Source organism: Triticum aestivum, chromosome 5A (assembly GCF_018294505.1).
Source record: "Triticum aestivum cultivar Chinese Spring chromosome 5A, IWGSC CS RefSeq v2.1, whole genome shotgun sequence".
Taxonomy (NCBI): Eukaryota; Viridiplantae; Streptophyta; class Magnoliopsida; order Poales; family Poaceae; genus Triticum; species Triticum aestivum.
In genome coordinates, this window is record NC_057806.1 from 693,956,667 (window position 1) to 693,984,468 (window position 27,802).

The following is a 27,802-nucleotide window of genomic DNA, read 5'->3' on the forward strand; positions in this document are numbered from 1 at the left end:
GACAGTGGGCGGAACTGAGTTCACGTCCGATGAGTCCAGGGAGCCCCCCGACGATTCGTTGAATTCGGCCCGGGGCGGGCTGCATAATTACGTTCGACATTAGGGAAAGCTGTGCAACAAAGGAACATCATGAGTTACTCTGATATCCGAACTTACGATTTCGCCGGACGCTTGGCCCTGTTTGGCCACTCCTCTTCGCCCTCTTCGGCGTCGGGGGAGTAGTCCGGCGGAGGGGTCTTCCTTTTCCTAGACCCCTCGGCCTCCCTCGTCGGGGCGGCCTTCCTCTTCTCTCCTAACTCCGCTGGGGGGGAGAGTTTTCTTCTTCCTCCTCCTCATTTTCACGGGAAGAGGGCGTCTCGGACTCGTCGGATGACGAGTCCGACACCACCATGTTACGGGCACTCTTTCGAGTTCTCGTGGTCTTCTTCTTCTTGGCCTTCTTCTCCGGCACCACATAAGGCGCCGAAACCAGCAGCTTCACTAGTAGAGCTGGGGCTGGGTCTTCGGGCAGCGGAGCTGGACAGTTAATCGGTCCGGATATCGCCCGCCAAGTCTGTCAAAGGTAAGGGAGTTTAGATCCCGCATAGAGTCAAACTATGAAAAAAGCTTAACATCCTGTAAAAGGTGAAGATAGCTTACCTCGCTAGCGTGACGCTGCGAGCTGTATCCGCGGTCCTCGGAAGCGGATGCGGGAGCCTCGGCGCCCTTGAATAGCACCTTCCAGGCATCTTCGTACGTCGTGTCGAAGAGCCTGCTAAGGGTTTGGTGTTGCGCCGGGTCGAACTCCCACAGATTAAAATCCCGTTGTTGGCACAGGAGGATCCGGCGGACGAGCATAACCCGGATTGGCTTGTTCACCAGGGACTGGATGCACGTTTGCAATCCGGTCACCTCTTTTTCGTCACCCCACGACAGGCCCGTCTCTTTTCAGGACATAAGCCGCGTGGGGGGTCTGGATCGAAACTCGGGGGCTGCGATCCATTTCGGATCGCGTGGCTCCGTGATGTAAAACCACCCGGATTGCCACCCCTTTAGGGTCTCCACAAAAGAGCCCTCGAACCATAGGACGTTGGCCATCTTGCCCGCCATGGCGCCTCCGCACTCCGCCTGGCTGCCGCGCACCACCTTGGGCTTGACGTTGAAGGTCTTGAGCCAGAGGCCGAAATGAGGGCGGACGCGGAGGAAAGCCTCGCACACGACGATAAACGCCGAGATGTTGAGAATGAAGTTCGGGGCCAGATCGTGGAAATCCAGGCCGTAGTAGAACTTGAGCCCCCGGACAAATGGGTGGAGTGGAAAACCCAGTCCGTTGAGGAAGTGGGGAAGAAATACTACCCTCTCATGGGGCCTTGGGGTGGGGAGAAGCTGCCCCTTTTCGGGAAGCCGGTGCGCGATGTCCTTAGACAGGTATCCGGCCTTCCTTAGCTTCTTGACTTGGCCCTCCGTGGCGGAGGAGACCATCCACTTGCCTCCCGCTCCGGACATTGCTGGAGAAGGTTGAGGTGGGTAGTGCGGGCTTGGGCGCTGGAGCTCGAGTGCGCAGGAGATGGATAGGCAAAGGAGGAAGAAGGCGTAGGTAAAAAGGTGGATCCTTATCCCCTTATATGAGCGGATGCGGTTGTGCATCCCCACCAGCCTAGTAAAACTCGCTTGCCTCCCAAGCGCCGTGATAAATGGTGCGGTTGGGTTACCCACGTCCGTATTGATGAGAATCCCGTAAAATGGGGTACACGATCTCTGCTTTGACAAGACGTGCCAAGGAAACCGCCTCGCAAAACGTGCTGAGGTGGAAAAGTAAAACGATTCGAGTAAAGGACTTGGCCGTAGTGTGATGACGCACTGCGGAATACGCCAGCAGATTTGATTTGTGTTAATATTATTCTCTCTATGGCAATATGTGGAAACTTATTTTGCAGAGCCGGACACTACTCTTGGTGTTTGCAATCTTCTATGAAGGACTTGGAGGAGGAACCCGCCTTGCAATGCCGAAGACAATTTGCGCGCCGGACTCGTCGTCATTGAAGCCTGGTTCAGGGGCTACTGAGGGAGTCCTGGATTAGGGGGTGTTCGGGTAGCCGGACTATACCTTCAGCCGGACTCCATGACTATGAAGATACAAGATTGAAGACTTCGTCCCGTGTCTGGATGGGACTTTTCTTGGCGTGGAAGGCAAGCTTGGCGATGCGGATATTCAAGATCTCCTACCGTTGTAACCGACTCTGTGTAACCCTAACCCTATCCGGTGTCTATATAAACCGGAGGGTTGTAGTCCGTAGGACATCAACTCCATATACAACAATCATACCATAGGCTAGCTTCTAGGGTTTAGTCTCCTTGATCTCGTTGTAGATCTACTCTTGTACTACCCATATCATCAATATTAATCAAGCAGGAGTAGGGTATTACCTCCATCGAGAAGGCCCGAACCTGGGTAAACACATCGTGTCCCTTGTCTCCTGTTACCATCCGGCCTTGACGCACAGTTCGGGACACCCTACCCGAGATCCGCCGGTTTTGACACCGACAACACCCACCACAACTAGGATGAAAATAAAAAATTTCACACTTTCTTTGTCATGTAGTAGGAATGAGAGCCATGATAATAATACTTTCTCGTGATTTTTCAAGAATTTATTGGACATAATAATGAAGCTAAAATCACAAAATTCCATCATATCTCATGGGGCCCACCGGTACAATCGTGGTTGTAAGAAAAGCGCGTTCGTTGTTCGTTTTTGCTGACCCAACCAGTGTTTCTCCCAGCTCCACACATAGCCAAGATTCTCTTACTGTGCAGACAGACTCTAGTCCAACATGCTCTCCCAAACTCAACACACACGGCAATCCAAGCTTCCAAGTTTAGTCAAGCCCACCTTCCAATGGAACTGTTCGTGCACCACTCTGCCCGTGCTACGCGGCGCTTATCCCCCGGTGATCATCGGCATCCTCACATTGCTCACAGCACCAGCACGACTCCACAGCCTGAATGGCCGTCCACGCCATCCTCCTCCTCCTCCTCCACCTCGCCACGGTTCTCCCGCACGCCGCCCTCGCCGCCTTCTCACCGGACTTTTCATTCTTCCTCGCATGCGGCGCCAACTCCTCCGTCTCCTTCCCATCCAACTCCCCCGCGCCTACCTGTCGCCAGCGCGCGCCCAGGCAGTGTTCGCGACCTCCACCCCGGGCTCCTCCCCAGCCCTGTACGCCGCCGCGCGCGCGGACATCTCGGCCTTCTCCTACCGCCTCGCCTACCCCGCCTCGCCGGACGCGCCGTCGTTCCTCGTCCTGCGCCTCCACTTCTTCCCCTTCTACCCCGCCGCCTCCACAGGCTCCTCTCAGTATATCATCAACATCTTGTCCGCGCGCTTCACTGTCTCGATCCTCAACGCCTACCCCCTGCTGTCCTCCTTCAGGCCGCCGCCCGCCGGGGTGGTCAAGGAGTTCTTCGTCCCGCGCGGCGTCGTTGGCGGCAATATCACCGTCACCTTCACCGCGGACGCCGGCTCCTCCGCGTTCGTCAACGCTGTCGAGCTGTTCCCGGCCCCGCCGGAGCTGCTGTGGAACAACACGGCGACACTGGTGGGCGCCGCAGTGAACGACGACATGGAGCTGGGGCAGCAGCAGCCGCTTGAGACGGTGTATCGCCTCAACGTCGGCGGGCCCAAGGTGACAACCGGGAACGACACGTTGTGGAGGACGTGGCTCCCCGACGGCCCCTACCTCTACGGGTGGCAGTCGGTGGTCAGTTCGACCTCCAGCCCGATCATCTACGCCCCGTCCAACGGTTACACACAGGAGGTGGCGCCGGACGTGGTGTACAAGACGCAGAGCGCGGCGAACATGACGGACCTCCTGCAGGCCACAACCCCGGGCTTCAACTTCAACGTCACGTGGCGGAGCTTCCAGGGTCCCGCTACCTCGTCCGCCTCCACTTCTGCGACTATGAGGTGCTCAGCTCCGTCGTCGGCGTTGGCATCGTCTTCAACGTCTATGTCGCGCAAGCCCTTGGCACCAGAGAGCTCACGCCTAAGAACCGGCCTGAGGCGAGGCAGTCGAACGAGGCCTTTTACATGGACTACGCAGCCAGGGCGCCGAGAGCCGGGAACCTCACCATCAGCATCGGCTGGTCGCCGAAAAGCAGCGGAGGCGGCATACTGAACGGGCTGGAGATCATGAGGCTGCCACCCGTCGATTTGAGCTCGAGGGGATCGCACGGCGGGACGAAGAGAATCATTGTCGTTACGGTGTCGGTGGTGCTCAGCGCCGCCGTTCTTGCTTGCGTGGTGCTCTGCTTTTTCGGCGTGCCGTACACCAAGTACGGCGCCTCCGTCTGGGCTGAGCAGTTGAAGAACCGGTGGTCCAGAGAGCGCAAGACCGGCGGGATGGAGAGGGTGAGCACGAAGCTGCACATCTCGCTGGCGAAGATCAAGGCCGCCACGGACAACTTCCACGAGCGCAACCTCATCGGCGTGGGCGGTTTCGGGAACGTGTACAAGGGCGTGCTCGGTGACGGCACGCCCGTGGCGGTGAAGCGCGCCACCCGCGCCTCGCAGCAGGGGCTGCCGGAGTTCCAGACGGAGATCGTGGTGCTGTCCGGCATCCGGCACCGGCACCTGGTGTCGCTCATCGGCTACTGCAGCGAGCAGGCGGAGATGATCCTGGTGTACGAGCACATGGAGAAAGGCACGCTGCGGAGCCACCTGTACGGCTCCGACGAGCCGGCGCTGTCGTGGAGGCAGCGGCTGGAGATCTGCATCGGCGCGGCGAGGGGCCTGCACTACCTGCACCGAGGCTACGCGGAGAACATCATCCACCGCGACGTCAAGTCGACCAACATCCTCCTCGGGAGCGACGGTGGCGGCGTGATCGTGGGTCGTGGCCAAGGTGGCCGACTTCGGGCTGTCGCGCATCGGGCCGTCGTTCGGGGAGACGCACGTGAGCACGGCGGTGAAGGGCAGCTTCGGGTACCTGGACCCGGGCTACTTCAAGACGCAGCAGCTGACGGACCGGTCGGACGTCTACTCCTTCGGCGTGGTGCTGCTGGAGGTGCTCTGCGCGCGGCCGGTGATCGACCAGAGCCTGGAGCATGGCCAGATCAACATCGCCGAGTGGGCGGTGAGGACGCGCGGGGAAGAACGGGGGCTCGACAAGATCGCCGACCCGCGGATCGCCGGCGAGGCGGACGAGGAGTCGCTGCACAAGTTCGCCGAGACCGCGGAGAAGTGCCTGGCGGACTGCTGGATAGACCGGCCGTCCATGGGCGACGTGCTGTGGAACCTGGAGTACTGCCTCCAGCTGCACGAGACGAACGTCGCCGGGAACGAACTCGGCAACAGCGGCGCCGTCGCCACGCAGCTCCCAGAGGACGTGGTCGTGGGCGTGGGCGTGAGCTTGTTGACGGACGACGAGGACGAGACCTGCTTGAGCATGACCGAGCTCGGCGACAGCAAAGTGTTCTCCCAGATGAGCGCCCGCGGCGAGGGACGATGATCTGAAGTTGGTACACCAATTGTAGAATTTTTTTCCTTTGGCGTTCCCTGAAACGTCTGAACCCCATTTAGATGGATGCTGCAAAGCTTCAGAAAAATAGAGCACCCTCTCCTATTTCATTTGTCTGAAATCAACGTTCAGCACAGGGGCATTCACCAAACAGTTTTGCTAAGTCTCACTCCGTTGATACTTCGTTACTCCCTCCATTTTTTTTTAATCTGCATATAAGGTTCGATCAAAGTCAAGTTTTTGTAGAGTTTGACTAATTTTATATTAAAAAATATAGACATTCACAATATGAAATCTATATTATCAGATGCACCATGAAACGTATTTTCATACTATATAGTTTTAATATTGTAGGTGTTCATTTTTTTATATAAATTTGATCAAACTTTGTGTGGTTTGACTTTGACCAAATCTTATATGCGGAATAAAAAGAAACGGAGGGAGTATGTCTCAGTCGATGCCATATTTATTAAAAAATGCATGAGGATTGACAGGTGTCTGAAAAGGATATTACTAAATCTCAGTCGACTGAGATTTAACCAAGTCCCAATCAAATAACATAACATGTAAAAGAGAAAATAAAATGAAAATAAAATTATGCACGGATCTCAATATAAGATCTCACGGGTATAGCATCGACTGAGACTTAACTGAGACTTAGCAAGACTGGTCTGAAAACTAATTTTGGATTAGTCACTATTTTATTGTTCTTAATTACTGTGAGGTCCCGCCCTGCATGTGCATGCACACGCTGCTGCACGACTGCACGCTGTCTAGCCTCGTTTATACTCCAGTTAACACGCCATGCTTGAGCTCCCCGCACCATGCGACATATGTGGTAAGCAATCCGATCAATTCAAAAAAAAAAATGTATAAGCTGCTCGGTGATGCTCCATGCCTTCAGATTTATGACTGTACTGTTTGAGTTGGACTAGAAGTGAATTTCCAACATGGCAGACGTATACAAATCTCCATCTACTCTTTTCTACGTGACAAAAAACAACAAATGAATAAAATTAGAATTGGAGCCATAAACATTAGCACATGGGAGATAAAAAATGATTTTATTCCTATCGATTATTTTTTTCTTGTGAGTCAATAAAGACATGCACTAATAAAAAAAGTTTGGTCCCAGTCGTCATTTCTAATATCACTCGGGCCTATGCAACAAATAAACAAAAGTCCATTAGATACTTGGTCTTGGTCTGAAACATAACAAAAAAACTGACCCAATACCTGGTAAGACATAAGACAAATATGATAATAAATAAAACAAGAAGTAAAACTAATTGCAAAAATTCTAATATGCTATAATAAACATATAATAGTTGAACTTTTGAAAAAAAAATCTAAGAACGAATGAATTAGCACATTGGTATTACCCTTGAAGAATAAACAAAATGAAATATTAAACTAAAATAAATTAAAAATATTGAAATTTTCCAAGGAAAAATGAACTAGTGGTATTGGTATTACCCTTTAAGAAGAAATATAATAAAATTATAGTAATGACAAAATTTCCACATAATATACATAGAAATTGCGATTTTCTATAATATGGAAGTATAATCATATAATATGGAATTTTTGCAAAAAGGAATTCGTACGAAATGAATGAACTAGTGACATTAGTAATACCCTTAGGAACAAAGAAAATGAAATATAAGCTAAAAAAATCAAAATATGAAGTTTTCTAGGAAAGAATGAATTAGTGGCATTTGTATTATCCTTTAAGAAGAAAGAAAATGAAAAAAAATCTAAAACAAAAATTTCACACAATTTACACAAAAATCGTGTTTTTTTATAATATGCAATAATAAGCACATAATAGTGGGGTTTTTCACTAAAAAATGTCATAATGAAGAATGAATTAGTGGCATTGGTATAACCCTAACCCATGAAAGCAAGTGAAATATGAACTAAATCAAGATCTAGTTTCATAAGAAAGAATGAATTAGTGGCATTTATATTACCCTTTACGAAGAAAAGAGATGAAACAAAAACTAAAACTAATTCAAAGTAATGAAGATTTCTAAGAAAGACTGAATTAGTGACCTTGATATTACCCTGACAAAATTTGCACACAATTTAACAGAAATTATGCTTTTTATAATATGCATGTATAACCAATTTTAGCATAAAAATGTTTCCAAGGAAGGAAGGAATTAGTGGCATTGTTGTTGCCCTTGAAGGAAAAAGAAAAAGAAATATTAACTAAAAAGTCAAAATAATAAAGTGTTTGAAGGAAGAATGAATTAGTGTGATTTGCATTACCCTTTAAGAAGAAAGAGAACGAAAAAAATATAAATCAAACAATTACAAATTTGCACATTACATAAAAAATATGTTTTTTCATAATATCCAAGAATAAATATAAAAGGTGAAATTTTCACAAAAAAGGAGTTTTGCAAGAAGTACTGAATTAGTAGCATTGGTATTATCCTTAAAAACGAAAACTAAATCAAAATATTTTTCTAAGAATAATGAATTAGTGACTTTGATATTACTCTTTAAGAAAACAATAATTAAAAACTATAACAAACCAAAATAATGTCTAAGGAAATTAATCAGTGGCAATGGTATTATCCTTTAATAGGAAATAAAATAAAATAATACAAAAGATATTAATAAAAAATTGCACACATTATAAAAATTATGCTTTTTTAAAAATATACATGAGTAAGCATATAATAGTGGCATTGGTATTACCTTTAAAGAAGAAAAAAATTGAAATAATAGCTTAAACAGAAAATTAAAATAATGGAGTTTTATAAGAACAATGAATTAGTGACACTGGTATTGCCCTTTAAGAATAAAATAAAATAAATATAAATAACTTGCATATAACTTTGCACTGAAAGTGCTCTTTTCTAGTATGAAAAGAATAATCATATAATAGTGAAATTTTCATGCATATTTTATAGTATTTCTGTACACATATACACTCACCAAACATCTAAAAAATATCCACAAAAGGTGCCTACTAATAAAGAAAAAAACAAAAGCAAAACAACATAAAGAATAGAAAAACAGAGCAGAAAATAAAGGAAGAGGAGGAAGGGCTAGGTCGTGAATATAATGGGCTTCAACCAATTAAGGATTTAACTAACCCAAAATAGAGGAAAGTCAATTTTTCCCAACCCAAAAAAGATACAAGACACAAAAGGAAAAAAAAGAGCACAAATCATGAAGCAACAATCAAAGGTTACAAAATTGAGTAATCTGAGCAGAATTTCCAGGTAATTTACATATAGCTAAAGTGCAAAAAATAAGTATTTTTTAAACAGAGGCATCATCTCATTAAAAAGGAAAAGAGTTGCCTGGTTAATTGTGAAATCTAGGCAAAATCTGCTACAACCCGCGAAGGGGCACCACCAACCGATCTGACTATGAACACAAAAACCACACATGTTGTCGAGGGAGGAGAACCAGCGAGGTTGACTACAAGTGTCGTCGTTATCAGTACTCCGCGAGCCAGTGACTTCGCAACAAACCCCACCGGTTTGGCCCTCTTCACGAAGCCTATGCCAAAGAGTTGGCCACCAGGAGAGACGATGAGATAGCTTATATTTTGATGATGATCATATTCAGAAGAAATATGCCAAGCTCACACCAATGAAGGCCTCCTCAAAGGCCATCGAACACCTGTCAATATCACTATCTAGGCCCTCTAAGGCAGCTTTGGCGAGGTTATCTCCCAGAGGGTAGGCCCATGGTGACACAAAACTCAACAAAGGCCCAAGCCTGTATTCTTTACGGTCCAAGACAATGTCAGTAGCATGGGGTTTTTGTCAGTCGGTGTGGGTATCCCCAGAGAGAATTCTGTTGGTTCACAGTGTGAAGGGCATACCCTCACTCAGATGAATCTCACTTGGTTTATTCAGGAGGCCAACGTCCAAGAGGATCAATGGAGATGGAGATGTCCAATAAGCATTGAAGCGTGACGTTACTAGTCATTATCATAGACAACCAAGAGTGTATGTTGCCTCTTGTAATGGGCACATGTAACGTAGCTAGGTGGTAAACCTGGGGGTATAACATACTTTATATAGGTATACCCCGACGCTCAGTTACATGTAACCCTTGTAATCGTAAATCCATACGCAAGAAACCACCCCCACAACCATGCAAAGCAAAGCCGCCACCGGTCTTTCACGCCCACCAGCTCAAGATTCATGCCCTCAAGAAGGGGGCGATCCCAAGCATCGCCATCGCTCACTCCACTAGAGCTAGGGTTTTCCCCCGGAGCTAAGGGAAGGAGAGTTTTTAGGTTTTATTGCGGTGTGACCAAACCGTGTTACAGAACACAAAAGTCAAAGTGTGAATTTAGCATGGGCCAAATGCTTCTTGTAGAATCTGTCTACCCAGGTAAAGGTTCTAGACATGATACAGAGGCTTGCAATTTCTGGATTTGATCAAGTATTCCGTCGCAACTATCTCATTGGAAGAAAATGTGGTTGTCAACCATAAGGCATTAATACTGACTTGTCAATTTCAATTTGCCAACTTAATCTTTTAGGAAATGATTTGTTCGTGTTGCAGCTGTACAAGGAAAATCAAATCCTTTTTGAAATCCCAACTTCTGTTTGAAATTCAGTAATGATCCATCCTAGCGCGTGTCGCGTTGCGTGCGGAATTTACTCCCAATGTGGATCCATGGACACCTAGATGGGCGCAGCCAATCGCGATGGATAGTCATGCAGAGACGTGTCAAAGTTGGACGCCTAGTGCTCCACCCAACGCCTTCGCTCATTCGTATATAGACCCCTCGTCAAGCAAAACTATTTTTTAGTTTTTTCTTCTCTGGTTTCTTCTTCTCCTCCTCCTCCTCTGCGGGGAAAAAGGAATCCATTGTTCGTCATCCCAGGGTGTTCAAGAACTTCCACATTCCTCCCCCTCCCTTGATTTCTTCCAAGTAACACTAATCTGATCGTGTCATCTGCCTCATGGATCTGTTCGTGTTGCTAATTTGAGGATTTCATATGTTCCAGGACATGAGGACAAGGGCACAATGCAAACGACGGAGGAGGACGTCACACTGCACATACTGGAGAAGGAGGGCACAATGCAAACACCGGAGGAGGAGAGGACAATGAACACGACGATAACATGTGAGTTGCACATGTCGCCGCTTAAATGCTTTTGTTCATGCAACTTGTCAAAAACTATGTGCATGTTTGCTTGATGTGCTAAACGTTTAAATTTGGAGGGAATCAAAGTGTTTGAATGAAAGAACATACTATTTTTTTGCAAAGACTAAGATATGGCGACTCTGATGTTGCTCCCCATTCATCTAGTCTCCAAATGCATATGAGTAGGGATGAAAACAAAGCAGAAACGAACGGACCTAGGTCCTACCATATTTGTTTTAATTTTTGTGTGGAAGCAGAAAACAATATAGAAACATCGGAAATGAATATGAAAACAGATATTATCGGAAATAAACACAGGGCGAATATGGCGCAGACACAGTAACAAAAGCATGTGTTCACCGGAACTTAAAAATCCCTTGACCATAGGGAAAACACAAGCAACCCAACTTATTTAAATCAACTTTTTTTGCTGAGACGAGGATGGCCAGACAGAGTCCGGGAAGAAAAGGAGAAGCACCAGACGGCCAGAAAATTGTAAGATCACAAAATGAATGGTTCAGATGTTGATGGCCTGAGAAGGCAGTGATTAGCCTCAGTTTTACTATCCTAAATGTGTCGGTGTCTATTTTTTCTATAATTATCTTGATAGAAGATTTTAAAATGCACGAGTATAAGAGATCTATTGCAATTACCTTCTCTATTTAAGTATTAATCATCCTATTAATATTTAGGTGCGTGTGCTTAGAATTATTGCTTCCTGCGTCACTAAAGTGTTCTTTCCCCTCGTAATTATCTTGCTACATCAGATCCCCCTCCCTCTTGACAACCTTAGCATTTCTACAACCAAGTTGTTGTATTCGCTTCACTCTTCGTTCCTCCTCCTCCAAGAAAGAAAGTTAGGGTTTTAGCCTCTCGTCGGCGCCGCTGCAGGTCCACCTCGTCTCCGGTGACTCTAGGGTCATGGGGGCGCGGTGGATCTTGCCAAGTGCCGGCGGGAGGGCTCCATTTTCAGTAGTTGTTTTCTGTCTTGTTAGGGTTTGTGTCCTGCTCAGGAAGGCGAGACGGCGGCGGCTCCCTGAAGATGGAATAAAGGTCTCCCCGCCAAGCTCCAGGCGGCGATTTTAGGCGCCCCCTGGGGCCAACGGCTGAAAATGCTCTTACCATGAAGATAAGTGGCGAAACAGATCATATTAGGTACCATTTGCTCGGGGATTGTTGCCTCAAATTGTGTCATCTTTGGTTGGTGTTTTTTTTTCTTGACTTTGGAAAAAACATGTTTGAAAAATGATAAACTCCAAAAGTTACGAATTCTCAAAATTCGGTAACTCTTCTACAACAAACAAAGAGCTTCAATTTCCTCGGGGAAAAAAAGAGTTCAGCATTCACATTCGCCAAGAGTCGATTTTCCTGAGCCTCTGTCCTCCGAGAAGCGAGTCGCCGCCGGCTGCATCTCCGTCGCCCGTCGCCGCCTAAACCAAGGTACCACCTTTCCCGACTCACCACGGCGAGGGCGAGGTCACCACCGCCGGCTGCTACCCGGGTCGATTTTCCTACGCCAGATCGATGATATCCTCTCTCCAACTGCAGATCCACCAGACCTAACCTGTCCCTGCCTAGGCTCTCCCGCTTCCGATCCATGGAGGAGGCGGATAAAGGGGAGGTCTTCGAGAGGAACAACAAGTCGAGGCTGGACAGCCATCCGGGGGCGACGGCGGGGACGGCCTGCCGGTTCACCGACGACCTCATCCTGGAGATCCTCTCCCGCATCCCCGCCAGATCCCTCCACCGCTTCAAGTGCGTCTCCGTGCGCTGGCGCGACCTCATCGCCGACCCCGCCAACCGCAAGAAGCTGCCCCAGACCCTCGCCGGCTTCCTCTACACGACCACTGTCGGCTGTAATCGCCACCACTTCGCCAGCGTCTCCTGCGGCGCAGCCCCGTTCGACCCTTCCCTCCCTTACCTGCAGCCTGGCAAGTACAAGGACATGGCTCAGGTGGACGCCTGCAATGGCCTCCTTCTCTACCTAAGCTCCAGCAAGAACATGGTGAACCCTTGGGCTTGGGCAGAGGATGATTTCCGTTTTGTTGTGTGCAATCCGGCCACTGGGAGGTGGGTGGAGCTGCCCCCTCAACCGCAGGCGCCGGCAGACAGATTTAGGTATAACTGTATGGCAGGCCTGGCTTTTGATCCGGCAGTCTCATCCCATTTCCACGTTTTTTGTTTCGAGGAGACCACTGTGGAAACGTACATGACAGGAGTGAACATCTACTCGTCATGAACGGGAGCCTGGAGTCGCGGAGATGGTGGGATTGTTGAGAAATTGGCGCTGTTCTTCTATAGTAAGGGTGTCTTTGTTGGCGGTATGATGTATGTGATTGGCAACCCGAAGGGCATCAGCAACGAGCATGTGCTCCTGGGGATTGACATGCAAGGTAAAGTGCGGAAGACTGTCCCTATGCCGTACGGTCGAAGATTTGGTACGATCGGATCGTCGCAGGGGTGCTTACTCTATGCTGTATCTTCCTCGATGATAACAATAAAATCCTAGATTCTGAGATAGAACTCTGGTGCCTCAAGGATTGTGACAGTAAAGAATTGGTTCTGAAGCATACTGCCAGCATCAATGAGCTTATGAGCATGACTGGGGAGGAGTACAGGGTGGCTGGGATTCACCCAGATTGCGACACCATTTTCCTGGTTTCACATGGAGGTGATACCTTGGTAGCGTACGATATGCAACATCAGAAAGTTGGTTGTATCCTTAATCTTGAGAAGAACACACAACGATTTCTACCTTATGTTCCTCTGTTCTCGGAGTCATTAGCAGATGGAGATGGGCGGTAGTGTTACCTTCAGACCACGCTTGTGCTTCCTCCAAGAATTGGCTCTTCTGCCGGCTGAAGTACTTGTTAGTGTACCTCTGAATCTGCTTGAATCATGCCGCTCAATTTGCTAGTGCTTAAACTCCTGCTTGGTTGATTTTCAGTTCAGATCAATGCCTGGTTGTTACCCCTGTTCTTGTTTACCTAGCACAGGTTGTTGTTCTGGACATGTATTAGTTCCATGTGGCTAAATTATACTGTAATCGCTCTTCCTTTCCATAACAACCAGTTATTATGGTTATCCTAAATCCTATTGCAGATTTTGAACCTGGTAGTGTAGTGAAAGGGTCAATCAGACTGGTTACTAGTGCAAATGTCTAGTTGACATTATTCATTCAGTATTTTGATAAAACACTGCCTTTGAGCAAGTTCTTTTTATGTATGGTTGCTGTAGCTAATGAATTCAGTAGAGCTCTGGATCTGTTAATCACAGAGAAATTGCATCAAATGTCAATGAAATCAAATTGGAGTGCGTACTCTTGTACAAATAGCAGCATGCAGGTGAAAGAAATCAGTACACCAGAGTTTTACTGACAGTGGTAACAACAATTTTATATTGGTTCAGGCTTGATTCAGCTTCATACACGATATTAGTTTGTGAACACGACTGAATGGCCACCAAAAAATAAGATCTCTTGGTATGGTTGATTGCTTTGGCTGTGTTGCTACCCTGTTTGAATCGGATCAACCAGCGTTGTTTCTGTGTATGTTTGTGATGTGGCGATTCCTGATTCTTGAATGTTCTTTGTAGGACTCTGGAATGCCATTTTATTCCAAGAAAACCTCCGAGATGCTCCAGAACTGATGATGTATTTATTTTTAAATTGGCATGGAATGAGTCAGACGCATGTAACAGTTTTATATTCATAAAGAGCCGGCCATCCATTTGTCTGTCTGAACATTTGCCGCAATGAGCATAGGCTTGAATCCCAACTAGTATCATACATAATCTTGGTCTAGTGATTTTTCTTTTATCTTACCTGTATAGATCATACATAATCTTGGTCTAGAGATTTTTTTTTTTTGATAACCAATGGTGTTTACTGTTTAGTATGGATCAAGAGCCTGTAGATTTTGTTATAAACTGCCTGTCTGGTATGGCTGTAATCCTGATGATTAATGTTGTGTTTGCCACGTTCTGATTATCTTGATCATGACTGGAGGTTCAGGAGGAATGCTAAGATTCAGGTTGTGTCTGGTCTGGTACATACAGCGTGTTTGTTTCAGGGGAATTAGAGATGGGGAATGGGAGTTGAGGGGTAAGGAGATTAAAAATCCACTATTTGATTAGAGGGAATGGGAGTTTAAGTGGGAAGGGGACTGAGAGTTGGGGAAGGCAATTCCCACCGATTTCTTCCCAGGGGGTACCCAGTTAATTCGTGAGGAGAGTTTTATCCCACGCCAATTCCCATCATATGCCAAACAAGGGAATGGGAGTAAAAATCTACTTCCCATGCTCCCTCTGTCCCCAAGTAAGGAATGAAGTGCACCCTAGGTCCTCGAACTATTTTAAAGGTCCTTCGACTATGAAAAATGTCATTCAGGTCCGACGTGGAGTGCCGCGCCATCACGTGCACAATGTTGAATCCCAACGCGGAGTCGCGGACGCCGAGACGGACGCAGTCAACCAGTCCGCCGGGCTGGACAGACAGACACACAGAGCCATCCAACCGTCCACCTCCTTGGTAGTATATATATATCCCACCCGCTGACACACCGCAAAAACTAATTTCCACTTTTTTCTTTTTTCCGTGCTTTCTTCCCCTCCGCGAGGAAGCAAGGAAGCAAGCAAATCCATCGCGAGTCTCCTCATCCCAAGGTACGTCCTACGAATTCCCCAACCCCCTCTCCCCCCCCTCGATCCATCGATCTCACCTCCGGATCGGTTCAAAATCGCCCGATCCGCTCGCCCCCGGATCCCGATCCGGCGATCTCTAACCCGATTCCCGATCCAGGCGGCCGGCGGCGATGTTGGAGGAGCTGCTCATCTTCACGCGGGGCGGCCTCATCCTGTGGTCGTCCTGCCGGGCCCTGGGCGGCGCCGCGCTGCTCAAGGGCTCCCCCATCGACGCGCTCATCCGCTCCTGCCTGCTCGAGGAGCGCTCGGGCGACGCCGGCTTCACCAAGGACGCCTACGCGCTCAAGTGGACCTTCAACAACGACCTCGGCCTCGTCTTCGTCGCCGTCTACCAGCGCATGCTCCACCTCCTCTACGTCGACGGCCTGCTCGCCGCCGTCCGCAAGGAGTTCTCCCAGATCTACAACCCCAAGCGCGTCTCCTATGACGACCTCTTCACCGAGACCTTCCGGCAGCTGCACCTCGAGGCCGAGGCGCGCGCCGAGGCCATGAACAAGTCCAAGCAGCAGCCCACCAATCCCTCCTCCGGCTCCGGCGCCGGCCGTGGTCCTGCCGGCAAGAAGCTCGGCCCCAATGCTCGCGCTGGGGGCGGTGCTGCTGGGAAGAAGAATTCTGGCTCTGGGAAGGATGACTCCGATGGCGACTCCGGGAAGGAGCACAACGGTGGTTTCACTGCTAACGGTACGGTTGCCAAGGGTGGCCAGGAGAATGGTGCTGTTAAGGACAGTTCTCGCGCCGCCCGGGCTGTTGTTGTTGACAATGATGGCAAGGAGAACGGGGACCCCAACGACGGGGCCTTCGATGTAAATACCTTGCGTAAGAAGACAGGAGGAAAGAAGGGCGGCGGTGGCGGTAAGAAGAACGATGTGAAGAAGGCGGCCAAGACCGAGCCCAAGAAGGTTGTCAAGCAGATGAGGGTCTGGGATGACAAACCGCCGAAGAACGAGAAGCTGGACTTCACGGACCCGGCTGACGAGAGAGGGGAGGAGGTGATAGAGAAGGTGCTTACCAACCAGGGGGACAGCATGATGGATAAGGATGAAGATCTGAGCAGCGATAGTGAGGACGAAGAGGATGAGGAAGAGGAGAATGCTGGGGCTGGCCAGAAGAAGAAGGGCTGGTTCTCCTCCATGTTCAAGAGGTATATAAGAATTGTGTTCTGCATTTGTTTGTTCTTATCATTAGTAGCCTATAATTAATAATCTCTCTTTAGTTGTATTGGCTTAACAACAAGTTGCTACTTGCTAGTAGTGTCAACTTAAATCTATTTTGCACTCAGGTGATATGAGCGTTTACATAATGTTCCGATACTAACATCCTACAGTTCAAATCGCGGCATGGACATAAGATAGTAGATAGCTTAGTCTTCAGAAGCACTATATGATTTTGATGTCTTCTCATTGGTCATTATCTGAAATAAAAAATAAGTTATGATTTGGGTCTCCATGATTTGTTGGCTGATGACAAGATTTAGTATCCATTTTCGTTTAGGAAGAGATGCAGGTATGTGAGACAAGATTTATTCACCCAAATTTGCTAGCTAAACCATTAGCTAACTGCATCGATGGAGTAATGCCGTTGCACCTGCCACCTCAGTTTGCAGTGCACACTTGATACACACATACCTGGTATGGTGGTACAGTAAAATAGTATAGTTGTATTCCAAAGAATACATAGAGAAAATGTGATATAGAACAGCAAGTTGAGTTTGAAACCTTGAATATAAGCATGTTAACCATGATACAGGGTACATATCTGAGGTGGTGGTTAGTCTTTCACTGCCTGTAATATATTAACTAGGATTTTTGTTTTCTTCTAACATCCTGCATTTTGTAGTGTTTACCAGCTTGTTAGCTTTCTCACAATTTTGCAATCTATGAACATGTCACTTAATTGCAACATTTGTATTTTTTCTGTGCTCAGCATTGCAGGTAACAATGTACTTGAGAAGTCTGATCTGCAACCTGCACTCAAAGCTCTTAAAGATAGACTGATGACAAAGAATGTGGTATGCATTTCTTCATATTACTAGGCGACTTGCTTCATATTTAATAACCTTACTAAACCAGCTCTTTGTAGTTTGGTTCTTCATCTGTCTGGGTAATGAAATTGGCCTTGTTTGTGCAGGCTGAAGAAATAGCAGAAAAGCTTTGTGAATCAGTAGCAGCTAGCCTTGAGGGCAAGAAGCTAGGATCCTTCACAAGAATTTCTTCTACTGTTCAGGTTTGCAGCACACACCACTCCTGATCACTTCACATTTACATTCAAGCAGACATTCTGTACAGCTTCCTCATACACTATCTGGTTGTTGCTTCTTCAGACAGCTATGGAGGAGGCTCTCCTTCGCATTTTAACTCCAAGGCGATCCATTGACATATTAAGGGATGTACAAGCTGCCAAGGAGCGTGGCAAGCCATATGTCGTTGTTTTTGTTGGAGTGAATGGAGTTGGAAAATCTACCAATCTTGCAAAGGTTTAATATATTTCAAATGCCGTCCATGAGAAAACATACTCCCTCTGTTCACTTATATAAGACGTTTTAGCAAATTCAGACAGTGTACTAAACAGTTCAGACCCAGCTGTCTGAAACGCCTTATATAAACGAACGGAGGGAGTACTTCATTTGAAGAATTTGCTCACGTCATCCTGTCTTGCATCTTTACAGGTCGCTTATTGGCTTCTTCAGCATAACCTCAGTGTCATGATGGCAGCATGTGATACCTTCAGATCTGGTGCTGTTGAGCAGCTGCGGACTCATGCTCGCAGGCTTGAGGTACTGACCATCTCCCCTCTTGAGTAACACAACAGTTCTATGTACCCAGTTTTGCAACAGCTCACATTGAATTTTGTAGGTCATTGTTTTGTTTTGTAATCATGCAAGACAGTAAGAGTAATGTTATAATCATAGTTTGCAAACAGTGGAGTTTGTGTGCATATTGCGAATCTATTCTGCTCAATCAATATAATGCACTTACATTTTGAGGAAAACCAATTGGGAAGAATCCTGCTGCATGTAGGTAAAAGAATTAAGATGTAATGCACTTGATGAATCTCTAACCTCATCATTGGGTTTAGCTATTCCTTGTCATTAGTATGACTGTCTGTAAATGTGACCTCATTAGTTCATCTGTATATAACACATCTTTTGCTTAACTGGTGGCAAAATATGCGTCCTGCTGTTTTGTTCAGTTTTAGTATGTGTGCTTTTCTTCCCAATCCCAGACGCACCAACTTGTACCTTTTTGAACGAAACCACCAACTTGTAATTGTATCCTTACATGACGATATTGTGTACAGATACCTATATTTGAGAAGGGATATGAGAAGGACCCAGCAGTTGTGGCGAAAGAAGCTATCCAGGAAGCCACTCGAAACAAATCAGATGTTGTTCTTGTTGATACGGCCGGACGTATGCAGGTTGGTCCAGTGGATTAACTGCAATATACTCTTTCTGTGTTCTTGTTGGACCGTGTCCTTACTAAATCTTAACCACCCTGCTTCCTGCTCTCACACTGGTCTGATACATTTTGTCTTGTGAATTGATGTTGCCAGGATAATGAGCCACTCATGAGAGCACTCTCCAAGCTCATCAATCTCAACAAGCCAGATCTGGTTTTATTTGTGGGAGAGGCATTAGTTGGGAATGATGCAGTTGATCAGCTCAACAAGTTCAATCAGGTACTGGTTTTGCAGCGACAGACAGATTGAAGCAACCAACGTACATGTTGTGTTTTCTTTCGTTACTGACTGCTTTGAACTTTTCTTTCTTGCACAGAAATTGGCAGATCTTTCCACTGTTCCCACAGCCAGACTGATTGATGGTATCCTGCTCACCAAGTTTGACACTATCGACGACAAGGTAGGGGGGACTTGTGCAGAACATATGCTTGATTAATAATCACTGTAACCAACCCCTTACAGCATTCTGATGCCGAGTTCATGAAAAATATATGCAGGTGGGAGCTGCGCTGTCCATGGTTTACATATCTGGATCTCCGGTCATGTTCGTCGGATGTGGCCAGTCCTACACTGACCTGAAGAAGCTGAATGTGAAATCCATTGTGAAGACCCTCCTGAAGTAAAATGGTAGTACTAGTACATGTCGTGCTCCGAGATGTGCTGCATACCAAAGAGTCTCTGTTATATCTCCAAATATCCCCCGTGACCTCGTTGTTTTCTCGTTTGATTTGGTGTGGAACTGTCGTCCCTAGCGAACTTTAATGGTTGCTGTTAACTTATTATGTTGTGTGGATCTTTGTGCTTGGTTGCCTCAGAAATTAATTATAAATACAATAATATGTGGCTTGTTTAATATTTTGGTTGTGTCGGGGTGTTCTCTAGTCATGTGAAATGATAAAATCTCGTTGTTGGGTGAAGCAAAGCAGGATGCATACCAGATGTATCTGCTCGGACCTAACACCTATGATGGGAATAGAACATCAAAGTAATGCAAACATTGGGTTGTATGATGTTTGTACAATATTGTGCCCTGATGGAGGCACACCCTACAAGGCACGAGCCGGATCAGGCCAGGCTTGTGTCGCGGCGGTGGCATGTGCGGCACGCACATTTAGCAAACCCATAGATGTTGAAGAAGCAGCTGCTTCTTACAAAGATGGTATGGGTATGGGTGTGGCGATGAGCTGGTTGATGAAACGACCTCTGGCCTAGGCCTCATAATAATCTTACACTATTTCCGTCTCAAAATATAAGGGATTTTTAGGCTAAACTTGCCTACAAAAATGTTTTACATTTTTAAGCTGGCATTCTACTTTCATGACAAAGAAGGATAGTCCTTTAAAAAAGCATCCAGGCCCATAGACATCTTGTGAAACCTTCTTGTTGCTCTGCCCATGATCTCTCTTGGGCTGGAGCCTGAAAACTTCTTGCCAATCATGGATGCAACTGCTGCTTATTTCCTCCTCCTTCGTCGCTGCATCTGGCAGATAACCGTTATCTTCCCGTCTCATATTCGATCTCCGCCCTTTCCTCGGCGACCAGCCGTTGACGCGCATTCTCCCCATTGTCCAGATGTGGCCTCTCTATCTCTCTCTCTCAGCAAATCTGGCCCATCATCGACCAACAAGATAAACATTCCAGGCACATTATTACATTCCTTTACTATACATCATCATTGTATATTGCTTGTGTTCTTCACTTTGCCCATCGTGTAAAGTATATTTTCAGCCGAAGATTCGATGGCCACAACACATGACACATATATGGTGAACTCTTAAGAGACCATGGAGGAGGAGCCTTGCCCTCGAAGTTATTAGAGGAGCATCTCATCTCCATCTCCTCTTCCTTTCATTGCGCCGGCGGCCCTTTTTCCATTTGCTAGATGCCTCACGGAAGACAGACTGGTGTAGACGCATTAGCGGCCGTCCTCCTCTCCCCTCCTCTCCTCTCCTCTCCTCCAGAGGGAGGATATATTCCTTCCCGCATGCCTTGCTTTGCTTTGCTTTATTGATTGAGTTGAGTTGCGGTGCCAAAAAGAGTTTTGTTTGTTTAACCGGTGTCGCGCGGTGTTTTACACAATCATCTAACACACTCCAGGAGGACAATATCTGTGATTATTCCCTTGTACATTGCACTTGCACTTGCTGGTCATATTTTTTAACCCTGTAAAAAAACCTAGTATATGTGGGTAATGATCTGACAGGCGATCTCAAAATTATACTTTTATTCTTGTTTCCTGGCATGAAATTATGAGCGACAGTTAGGGAAGGTTCTGGTTTTCGACGTCGCTTAACCAACTTCTTTTTTTTTTCCAGGTATATTCAACCTAATCAACCCATCTTAAGTTCTTAACTAAAGGAATTCGCAACAAATCTCATGTCAGACTTTTAAGCATGGCAATTAAGTTGTCATGAGCATGACAATTTCCTTCAACAAGCATGTCATGCTTAAGAATTTGATGTCAGATTTTTAACATTTCCAAAATTAAACTCTATTTCTTTTCAAGTACGCGTGCATGCATGCATCCAAGTTATTCTTTTTTTGTCAGCGGAGTAAGCAGCAGGAGCCAAGATTCTATCTCAAGTGCCACCTGGCAATTCAGACCAACTGAACAACTTCCTTTGTCCTGGTAAGTGAGTGAGTCTTCCACAAGTCTCCTACCAAGCAGCAGATTACATGCATGCATGCACATCTACTTTTCTGCTCTTGTGTACAAGACTGAAAGACTAATACGAGTGCTGTCTGTCTGTCTGTCTATCTGTGTTGTAACTGTTCAGCTTCAGGGTTACGATGGAATCAATAATGGACATGCATGTGTCAAGCAGCAAGTAGGCATGACTCTTGCTAGACTTGCGGCGCATACTCACACATGTGCAGCTTAACCCTAGTTAATGTGAATCTGCAGTTGACTCCAGGCATAGGTGAGTCTTTCGGTTCTCCTACTTTCGGTCCTCGAACATTTCGTTTGTTCGAATTCAAATGCCGAAACATGAAGACCTAACAAAGTCTTCTCTATCTACTACTACCATCTTAAGACTGGAGAAAAATACATTTCCACACATTCAAATATCTCGCTGGCATCCTTCCCTTCCGCTTCCCCTTCTTCGAAACCAGAGACCCCTTCATGTTGAGACCTCAACTCTTTCCTGTGAAAATCCTGCAAAATTTCAAACTTATGTTGCCAACATTGCGATGAAAGTGTCTTTTTGTTAGGTAATATACAAATGTGTGTGTCCATGAACTTCATAACTCTTGAACATAAAAGAACACTATATTATATTAGAGAAAGGAGGAGGAAGAAAAGTCTCACAGTCTGAACCGAATCCCACTCTCCGAGGAGGCTTCACCATGACACACCCTCCTCTTTAGATTTTTCCTTTAGTTTAGCCTCTCTCTCAGAAAGGTGCTGGTCTTTAGCTCTTTCCAGGGGCGGCACTCCTTGTGTTGGTGCCCACAAGCTTGATGCTACCGCTCTGTTCAGTGCTCACTCCTTGTGTAGGTGAGGCTTTCAGGATCCGATTCCCTGGGTCTTGAGCTTTCAGGTCCTGTTGCAGCATAAAAATGGCTTGGTTATACTTTGTGATCTTGGTGATTCATTCACTCATGGCGCTTTAACCGCTTCGCCCGTGCGCCGAACAAAAGTTCGCGCCTATGGGTTTTTAATAATGGCAGGAGATGGGTGCATCGCATTGGGAATAAATAAAGCATGTCTTAGTCTTTGCAACCGATGGATTGGTTTAGAGCCCCCGCACAAAAAAAAGAGGATTGGTTTAGAGCAGCCTAACCATGGGGTTACTGGTTAGGCTGTTTTTGTAATGGTTGCAGAACTGCAATGTTGATGGATGCCTGAGCAATGGTTTTTCATCCTCATTTTGGGTGACATCTTGAACAGAACAACTCCACATTTCACCTCCTCTTATCCGGTGAGGCGTCGACTGCTCTTCTTCTTGGCTGCCGAGTCAAAATTGCACGAATCTGACAATAAGACAAAGCCTGAATGAGAGAATTCAGCACCTTAGGGACAGCTATAACCTTATCTGTGTATTCAATCAGTCCTGCAGATAGCATCAGGGGGGCGGCAGCAGCATAAGCATATTGGACTGTACCCTCACAACATTGTCCCAACGTGGACGAATTTGGGACTGCAATTAGCAGTACAGGTGCTGATGACAGGAGATGCTTGGTGCCATTGAGGTAAAGCACGCCAGCTTTACGCTGCGATTGCCATCAGAACAAAACACACGATTCGGTTCATGTTGCAGCGAGAAATTCCATCTTGATAAGCAACTAATGTCTGCCGATCACCCGCGCTGTTGCGCAAACAACGGTAGGGGCTCACTTATCTGCTCCAAAGAAGATTCGCAGACGGGACTTGTTATTTCTCCATCCCTGAGGAATAGATAGATAAATATGATGAGTAATGAACCATTCATTATTTGAGCATGGATGATACATGCGCGGTTCATATCTGCCCAAGTACATACCCAGAACTTCAGACCATGGCAAGGTAATTATCAACTATACATTGACAATTAGGGGTCAGTCCTCATTACTAATATGCTTGTGATTACATTTGAACAAGATGCCTACAAGACTGATGGTTTGTTTCCCTTTTCATCTGACAGAAGGAAGCAACAAGGAAATTGCTGGCATTAGGGTTAGCAGTTAACAATGTTAAGATGCTGCAAGTATTAAATGGGTAGACAGATTTCTATGTTATTTATTTTCACCTGAGAGAAGGAAGCAGCCGAGAAATCGGCGGTACCTGAATTAACAATGTCAAGATGCTGCAACCTGCAACTTCAAGTATGAAATGAGTAACATATACCCAATTGCTAAGCTGAGACTTCAGAATAAGAATGACAGCATATGCATACGAGGTATACCACGCAAATCTAATCAAGCAATGGATATCAAATTGTGTAGATGAAACCATCAACACTCGTGAAAGATCCTTTGCTCAGCCAACTTTGGAGATCATACAATGCAAACCAAAATCTCACAAACAAACAAACAAAAATATGTCTGCTGCTTTATGTTGTGCCACTAACATCCATGCCCACTTTATTCCCAGTCTTGCTGCATTCCACAATTGTCAAGTTGTAAATGTTCCTCCAAGTACAATATCAAAAAGGCGATTATTGTTCTTAAACATGCATTTCTCATGCAATTCTACTTTCCAGGTGTCTGGAGGTTCCTGAAGGAGAGAGCTTTCTCAAGGCATCGGATTACGGAGATCTAAAATTATGATATTCTATTTTGTTTTCACTGTACCTCAACTCACCACTCATGCATTAGCATCTTCTTGTCTAGTTTTATGAATAAATATAACAATTTGTTTTGTTGATATCATGGAAGTTGGACTAGATAAAAAGTTAACCAATAATTAAAGATACAACCGTCCGGCAGTAATTTGTCTGAGAAAGTTTTCTAAATTTATACCGCATATGTACCATCGATTTCTTTTAACTGAAATGTACAAAAGTGTTAAATCAAGATCTTCATTGATTCGGACCAAAGACAAAGTTTGTCTGAAAGCCAGTGTTCGCAACAATTTCAGAACTTTCAGAGAAAATGACACACTGCAAAACCAAAGCTTCTGACCATGTATGATGCCTAGCATAAATTTACTTACAGAAAATACCTTCATTGATAATACAATGAGCTACAGTTAGTCGAACAGAGCAAATATGGGATTAAAGACAAAGAGTACATGTAGCTGCTAGCTTGTAACTCAATGGGAAAATAGTCCCATGCGAATAAAAGCAAAAAAAAAAATGGACAAGTAGTGGAATACACAAATCATTTATAATCTGCCTGTATGTAGAGACAACTTCTAAATTACTTGTAACCTTTTTCAAAAACTCTTTGATTCAAGTTCAAGAAAATTTGATCATATTAGATGTCAATTTGGCGGATCCTGGATGATTTGAATGTTTTGATCTTTTTGACTCAATGCATATTGTTTTCCCAGTCGACCACCACCAAGAGAGCTGAATGTTATTATTTCCTCGCAAATTTTCTTTTACTCTAATGCCTCCTTTCACAGAAGTATACGCAAGCATTTCGAGAACACGAAGATTATCGACAATGAATAATGGCGACCATAATCCTCTACATTTTTCTTATTTGAACTGATGAAGGATGCAAGGTTATGAGTGTTATATTTTTGGAGCTTTATTATATAGTTCTACCTCCGTCTCAAAATGTAAGACGTTTTTGTAGGCTAGTTAACAGAGAACCAATATACTATATAGCAAGATAAATGGGCGAATAGCGGCTTTGATGGAAGATTTCAAACACCATAACCATATTGATTCCACATGAAAATAGTAACATGAGTACTAAAATACATTGATACCGTACCAGACCTTGCAGCCTGCCAAACAATCTACTCAAAACAAGTGACATGATCAGCAGAAGATCCATCAAGGTGGCGGCGAAATGCTTAACGAGTAATTTGATCGTCGCAGCAGAAATATTTGTTAGGATCATTAGTCCTAACTAACCTACCGACTTGCGTTCATCATGGCAGCTCCTTCAGCATCTCCACGCCGACACCCACACCAGCTCCGCGCGCTGCCAATGCAGGACCAGCGATCCGGCGCGCTTCTCCACGCGGAAGCCCCTCACCGGCACCTTCTTCAGGAGCGAGTCGGCCTGCGCCTCGGCGAAGTTGCTTATGTGCACCGGCACGAACCCGGCCGAGGTGAACATTGTCCGCCATGGCAGCAGCTTGTCGCCGGCGGCCGCGGCCTGGTGCCTCCTCATCACGCAGCTCTCGATCTTTGGCTGGATCAGGAAGCGCTCGATCTTGCTCGCCACGTCGGGCTCGGTGCCCACGGCGTCCAGGGACTCGAGCAGGAACGCGCACGACTGGAATGCCTGGAGCAGGTGCGCCGCGAACGGCAGCTCGCCGCGGTCACCACTGCGGTCGACCGAGATGACAAGCTTGGCGCCCAGCCGCCTCACCAGGTGAAGGACCGACGGCACCGCGGCAGCGTGAACTGAGCCGACGGGAAGGTGGACCGCGATCGCGTCGCCGCCGGCAATGGCGAGGAGCTCCGTGGGGTCCACGGAGTCGAGGTTGAACACGACGAACTGGAAGGGGACCCCGAGCTCGGCGGCGAAGTTGGCGAGGTTCTCGTGGATGAGCTGCAGCTCGAGCGGGTGGTGCGTCGACGGCAGCACCAATGCGGTCACCTTGAGCGCGGCGCCGGGGCGGCGCTGCGCCAGCTCCTGCATCAGCGACGCCCACTGCTCGCCGACGCCGATGTCGAAGTCGAGCACGTGGATGCAGCCGGCGCCGCCGAGCTCGTCGAGCACGGCCTGCACGCAGGTGAAGTGCGCGAACTGGAGCACCGGGGAGAGCTCGGAGAAGGCCTTGTAGGCGCCGAGCTTGAGGAGGACGTCGACGGGCGTGGACGCCACGGCCGCCGAGGAGGCGTGGGCGCCGGTGGTGTCCAGGGCAACGCTCAGAGCCTCCTTGAAGTAGAAGGCGGAGCGGAGCAGTGGCGTCCCGGCCGCGGGGGCGGCGGGGAGCCGGTGATTGAGCCGTGCCAATATCTCGCGCGCGCCGTAGGCGTCGCCGGCCTCGACGAGCCTGGCCGCCTCGGTGAGCTGGTCCACCGCCGCCGCGGCCGCGCCGTCGTCGACCGGCGCCTCCGCCTTGGGCTTGAGGGCGGCTGCAGCGCCGTGGCCGGCGAAGGGGGGCAGCTTGGGCGGCGCCGCGCCGGCCATCGGGTGCTGCTGCTGCTGCCGCTTGGCCGGCGCCGCCGGGTCGAAGGAAGGGAACGCGCCGCCGTGGAACGCGTGCGGCAGGTGGTGCTGCTGCTGATGCAGGGCGGCGCCCGGCGAGGCGCGGAAGGGCTGCTTGGTGTCCTCGCCGGCGAGCGTGAACGGGAGGCCGTGGCCCGCGCCCCCCATGAGCGGCGGCGGGTGGCGGGGGAGCATGGTGATGCGGTCGAGGTCAAGATCCGGGGGGTCAGTGCCGTCCATGGCGGCCCCGGAGTCGTCGTCGTCGTCGTCCCCGCCGCCGATGATCCAGCGGAGGAAGGTGCTGTCCTGCGAGGAGGGCGGCGGGTGAGGCTCCTGCATGGCGGCGGCGTGGGGGTCGCCCCAGCCGGCCATGTCGAGGGGCGGGAGGTGGTGGACCCAGTCGTCCTTGGCGTCGTCGTCGTTGGCCCCGGGGCCCGGCGGCGGCGGCGGCCATGCCTGCGCCTGCGCCGGCGGGGCCGCGGAGACGTTCTTGGCGAGGGCCGCCACGCCGGCGGGCAGGGGCGAGGGGGAAGACAGCGTGGGATGCGCGGCGGGGCTGGCCCGGCGGTCGAGCACCGACGCGGGGTCCCAGAGGCCGCCGCCGCAGGCGAGCTGCTGGTGGTGGTGCAGTCGGCGGTCGCCGTGCGCGTGGGCGGGCGGGAGCAGCTGGAATGTCGTGAGCTGCTGCGTGGGCATGGATCCCCCACACGCACGAGCTGTGTTCACTCACCTCATCGCCGCGCCACAGCAGCAGCAAGAGGAGGAAGAAGAGCTCCGAGTGATCCGCTTCTCTTGCAGTAGGAAGGTAAGACGGCTTAACGGGAGCGACGGGGGGCCATTAGGAGGAGGAGGGCAGAGGTGCGGGCAATGGCGGGGTGGAGGTGGAGCAGTGAGCGTCAGTTTTATTCGTTGGTGGGCGGGGTAGTGTCCGTGTCACGTTGCGGAATGGTAGCGTGCAACGTGAAAAAGGCAGCCCAAGCAAAGCAGGCAGCCTTCCTTGTTCCCCTTCCCCGGCCCCTCCCTCCCGACCGCTCCATTGGCCGTTAAGCAAAGCAGGCAGTCTTTCTTCTACCTCACACGACCACGCTGCTTTTCTCCCGCACACGCTTGGCTTGCCTTGGCCGACCGCTCCATTGGCCGTTAAGCTTGTCGTAAAGGACCGGAGGACACGCGGACTGGTCATGTTAAACATAGCAATCGCGACTGATGGACTGATTGGCAACTGTCAAGTATGTGGTGTTAGGAAGCTCTTC

General features: G+C 47.9%; 2 protein-coding genes and 2 pseudogenes across 2 annotated transcripts; 3 read left to right on the forward strand and 1 right to left on the reverse strand.

Moving 5' to 3' along the window:
* The first annotated feature begins 2,986 nt into the window (after positions 1-2,986).
* LOC123108469 (probable receptor-like protein kinase At5g24010) lies at positions 2,987-5,517 on the forward strand (annotated as a pseudogene).
* A 6,426-nt stretch (positions 5,518-11,943) lies between these two features.
* Positions 11,944-13,947, forward strand: LOC123106075 (F-box protein At5g07610-like; annotated as a pseudogene).
* Positions 13,948-15,045: 1,098 nt separating this feature from the next.
* LOC123106076 (signal recognition particle receptor subunit alpha) lies at positions 15,046-19,646 on the forward strand. The gene is made up of 10 exons (XM_044528280.1): positions 15,046-15,293; positions 15,430-16,473; positions 17,256-17,340; positions 17,460-17,555; positions 17,653-17,805; positions 17,998-18,105; positions 18,630-18,749; positions 18,885-19,010; positions 19,108-19,191; positions 19,289-19,646. Exons 2-10 carry the CDS (start codon positions 15,443-15,445, stop codon positions 19,412-19,414), a joined length of 1,929 nt encoding a protein of 642 aa, XP_044384215.1. The 5' UTR covers positions 15,046-15,293; positions 15,430-15,442; the 3' UTR covers positions 19,415-19,646.
* A 5,372-nt stretch (positions 19,647-25,018) lies between these two features.
* Positions 25,019-27,595, reverse strand: LOC123106077 (scarecrow-like protein 6). Its single transcript, XM_044528281.1, has one exon. It carries the CDS (start codon positions 27,243-27,245, stop codon positions 25,332-25,334), a length of 1,914 nt encoding a protein of 637 aa, XP_044384216.1. The 5' UTR covers positions 27,246-27,595; the 3' UTR covers positions 25,019-25,331.
* Between the last annotated feature and the right edge of the window lie 207 nt (positions 27,596-27,802).